Genomic DNA, 4,439 nt, shown 5'->3' with positions numbered 1-4,439 from the left:
AATTTGGGTTATGGGTCGCGGGTGGAAACGGGCCTGAACCAAGACCCATTTCCCCATGTGTTTCCCATGAGCTACGCTAATTAGCCAAATACAAAAAAAAACACCTAAAAGCATTCGAATAACTTGCGTACACCTAAAATTTAACAATGAGCATAACATTTGAAATTTAAAATTTTTATGCTTATTTTTATACGCATAGATATATATTTTTGTTAATTCATATTAGGGGCATTCGTCCAGAAAACGAAATTCCAAAATGGCGCACAGTCTGGTGCCCAAAAGCAGGTGGAATGCGGCACCCGGGCTGGAGACTTGCGAGCCGCACCATCGGCACCTAGATAAGACCCAAAAACCCAAGACTTGTGCGCACCTAATGCGTGCCCGGGACACACAATCCAGAGCAAGGGGGAGCGGGTGTAAAGCCCTACGCGCTTGGCTGGCTGACTGACTGACTGAATGTCTGACTGAGTCAGCTTATCCGACATCGAGGCAACTGTACGACGACTTCGTTTGGCATATTTAAATTCGAAGCCAAACTCACTTCAGCCCAAGTAAGCCGAACTGTGCGCTGGGTTGTGCTGTGATCCATGACCATGATGCGGTAGCGGCGGTGGTGGCGGTGCCTCTGGCGTTGCTGGCGCCATTTTTGATAGTCGCGTTTATGATTTGCCAAAACTTTCTAAAGAGCGCCACAGCAGAAAGCCAAAAGTCAAAGATCGAGTTCAAGAGCTCCCAGCAAAATGGAAAATTCGCAAAGTCATTTGCATGCGCAGGCGCTGCCAGTTCAGAAAAAAGGCCAGAAAACAGTGTGACCAGCAGCGTGGCAACTGCGTGTTACCAACTCAGCTTACAACAAGTTAAGGGAATATATAGCGACGTCTGTAAAATGTTTATAAAACAAGCAATATTAATGCTAGAATAAACTTTTTAAATATATTTTTATGTATTTCATATTATTATATATATATTTATATATCTATATCGATTCGAGCTAGTTGCAGTCACTTGGCACTTGGCAGCACTAGCTGCTCTTAAGTATAGTCAAGACGAGCTCACAACAGATTTAATTTGTCTAAAAATACGAATATGATCGCATATAAATTATAATTGAAAATATCTATATATGTGTACTTGTGCATGCAATCTCGGCGACAACAACAAAAACAAAAACAACAACAACTGATAAATAAAATTCCGTCAGAGACACAGAGAGAATGTTCTCCTCTAGTCACTCGGTCTGCCGATCTCCCGATCTCCCGATCTGCCGGTCTCTTGGTCCGACGATCTGGTGTCTTGGGCTGGATCCGTTGCCGCCTGGCGCACTGCTGATGACTTGATTTGAAATTTGAAATGATATTTTAAGAAACTAATGCAGCCATAGCTCGACGACAGACGATGCTGCCATGTGCCCCCTCTGGCGTCCTACGCCTCCTTCAGACCATGCAGCTCCCTCGTAGGCATGTTAAATGTCATTTAATAGTTGACAGTTGCACTTGCTGCTTGTTGCTGTTGCTCTTGTGGTTGTTGTGATTATTGCAGTTCATTTTTTGTATTTTGTTTTTTTTTTTTTGTTGTTGCTCGTACAAAAATTTATGTGTAGGTGGTTTTAAATTTATGTCGTCGTTGTCGCCGACACCGAAACAACTCGCGAAAAATTCTTTTGAATCTGTTTCGTTTTTCTTTAATAAAACTAAATTTTATTGCTTACACAGAATAAAAAATAAAATAAAAAAAAAAACGCACACGGCGCTCTATCATAATAATGATCATGATGATCGTGATAATGATGAGAATGCAGTAGAGCTTGTTATTGTGCTGATCTTATGCCTTATTGATGACATCCTGTTACAAGTAAAGTCCAGCTGGAGGCTACTCACAGATTGGTCTAGAATTGAATATGCGCTGATTGGCAAGGCCGAGTGAAAATAAATAATAGAAATTTCAACTATTCGAGGCCTTTCCCGGAAACCTGCAGCTATAGAAGAAGTATTAAGAGCCGCATTCCAATTTCGCGCTCTATTCCCACTTGGCAAAGAAAACAATCTCAATTCTAATTTCCATATAACTCACATATTTTCCAAATAAATAATATAATATATAACATTTGAACAGATAATCGCCGGGAATGGGAATATGTTACAAGTCGCCAGCCCGTCAAATTCGCCAACTTACACCTGTCAAGTGCGACTGGGTTAATATATAGATTGGCTCTAGTATGGATCAGTATATAATACCCCGGGCGGGCACAACCCCTAGTTGGCCTTGGTCTTGGTGTTTAGCATTTCCTGCTTCAATTCCAGATAGCTTTCCAAAACGACATCGTTCTTGCGCTTCTCGGTGGCCAGCTCCCAGGACAGACGGACAAGCTCGCTGGCCAGCTGCTCGGGATTGTTTGTCAGCTGCAGTACCTCCTCCATGCTGGAGCAATTGCGGAGTGACTGGCGCATGTTATTGGCTGGCATTGGCTGCTTGAAGGGCAACTTCGGCTCGAGGGCATAGTTCGTCGGCTTGATGATCAGCTGCTTCAGCATCTGTACATATTCTTTGTGGCGCAGCTTACGTTGATCCAACTCGTTGATCCTCGAGCGCACATTCTCCAGTTCGACCATGCGCTGCACTGGTTCCGGCGACTCCAGCTTGGTGTCACACTCCATGGCCTGGGCCAGCTGTGCTGATGCCGAGGTCTTTGGCTTTCTGGACGGTGCATCATCTTCGCGATCACTGTACCGACGCACGGAGACACGGGTCGCGGCCTTGTAAGTGAGACGCATTGGTTGCACCCAGGACTGCAGAAATTTCATGACCGATATCATCTTGAAACTAAGTGAAATTTTGTAGCTCAACTTAACACGATCAATGAATAAAAAGTATGCACATCAAATTTCGAAAGAAAACAAAAAAAAAAAAACACAAACACAAACACAAAAAACTAATAAATATTTTATATACGTTGAAATGCGGAGTTACGATTCATACTAAGTGTAGCCGACGAACTGAAAATGTGTCTGGGTCTACTCAAAAGGAAAACTTTTCGAATTCCATGGCCTGCTATAATCGAAATCCAAGGCCTGCTGCATTCAATTGAAAGTGCAATTTGTAAATAATATTTGGAGAATCGCATGGGCTACTGCTGATTGATTGATTAACAGAAAGATGTAGATGTCAAGACATCAGCAGGGGTGGAAAACAAAAAAATCCGTATTATTGAGGCAAAAATCTAGATCTAAAGTAAATTCATTGGAAGGAAAAAGAGGTAAAAGATATCATATGAAAGCTTTCTGTCCAGAAAGTAGGTGTAAGAATAAGGATAAACGTATAGGATTGTAAGGTCAAAAGTAACTTGATACCCCTGATTGGCTTTCCATAGGGAACAGTTTGAGGTCTTAGAAAATGTGCCTAATTTGTATGAAAACAATTAGCCAAGACAGACCCATTAAATTTGCGCTTGTTCTGCATATTCCATATGTTTGTTATGCTCTCTATATAAACCAATTAAACGAGATTCCGAAATTTATTATTGATCATTTAGTGGAGTTTCAGCCATGTGGGTCAGTGCGGAATTGTTCGTGCCTGCTGGCACGCCATATGAACATTATTCCACCAGCCCCATTCCCCACTGCCCACCCCCTGCGAGCGGCAGCGATCCTGCACATTATTCATCATACAACAGCTGGGCGGAGAGCTGCAGAGGGGGAAGCTTGAGCCCGAACAACTTCATCAGCATGCACCACATTTTTGCTATTTTCACATATTCGATGAAAAATTATTTATACGTTTTGTTTTTTTTTTTTTTTTCTATGTTTTTCTGTTGTTTTTGCTTTGCATACGTGGAATGGGCAGTCCCATCGGCTGGTTGGGCTGCCAATTCGTTTTAGCAGTTAGAAGTCGTCGTCGCTGGCTCGTCGTCATTTTGATTGATTTGAATGTTACGTTGAGTGCGCAACGCTGGCAGCGCTGCTCAGAATGTGACTGATGATTGATGGTCTTAAGACCAAGTCACAGTTGCTCCCTCAACGCTCGCCGCCCTGCCCTGTTCAATGTACCCTGCTCCGGTGGGCAGCCAGCGTGACCCTCGAACTCTCTTTCGCCAAGGTGCCAACACAAAAAAATATTTAAAAAAAACGCAGCCAAAAAGGAAAAGTTCTGAAAAGAACTGATACGTAAATGTTATGCAAGCAAGGCGCATAAAAATGTGTTGTATTATTATTAGGACCGACTAATTCAACTAAGAGCCATATGAAAAAAAAATTAAAGAAAAAGTAATTTCCAGGACCTGACAGGCGTACGTCAAATTCGACGACATGCAAATTTTAATAGTAACAACAGAAATTGGGTGAGGAAAGGTGAAAGCTACCCCAGTAGAAAAAATGCAGACATGTGTGTCTTGCGGCAGGAATACAAAAAAATGGTCATGGAGGACGACGGCATTGATTCGTGGT

The 4,439-nt window shown here is 42.4% G+C and overlaps 1 protein-coding gene across 2 annotated transcripts; it reads right to left on the bottom strand.

Moving 5' to 3' along the window:
* Positions 1-2,048: 2,048 nt before the first annotated feature.
* On the bottom strand, positions 2,049-2,982 carry LOC6631693 (uncharacterized). Of its 2 annotated transcripts, none has more exons than XM_002055113.4 (2): positions 2,235-2,982; positions 2,049-2,187 (listed from the first exon to the last, which is right to left on the bottom strand). In XM_002055113.4, exon 1 carries the CDS (start codon positions 2,811-2,813, stop codon positions 2,253-2,255), a length of 561 nt encoding a protein of 186 aa, XP_002055149.1. In that variant the 5' UTR covers positions 2,814-2,982; the 3' UTR covers positions 2,049-2,187; positions 2,235-2,252. The 2 variants fall into 2 exon arrangements, with proteins under 2 accessions (XP_002055149.1, XP_015026488.1); XM_015171002.3 differs by having other exon boundaries at positions 2,049-2,174; positions 2,235-2,980.
* Between the last annotated feature and the right edge of the window lie 1,457 nt (positions 2,983-4,439).

Source organism: Drosophila virilis, chromosome X (genome assembly GCF_030788295.1).
Source record: "Drosophila virilis strain 15010-1051.87 chromosome X, Dvir_AGI_RSII-ME, whole genome shotgun sequence".
Taxonomy (NCBI): domain Eukaryota; kingdom Metazoa; phylum Arthropoda; class Insecta; order Diptera; family Drosophilidae; genus Drosophila; species Drosophila virilis.
Note: the sequence above shows the minus strand (reverse complement) of the source record. Positions and strands in the feature narration are given on the sequence as shown.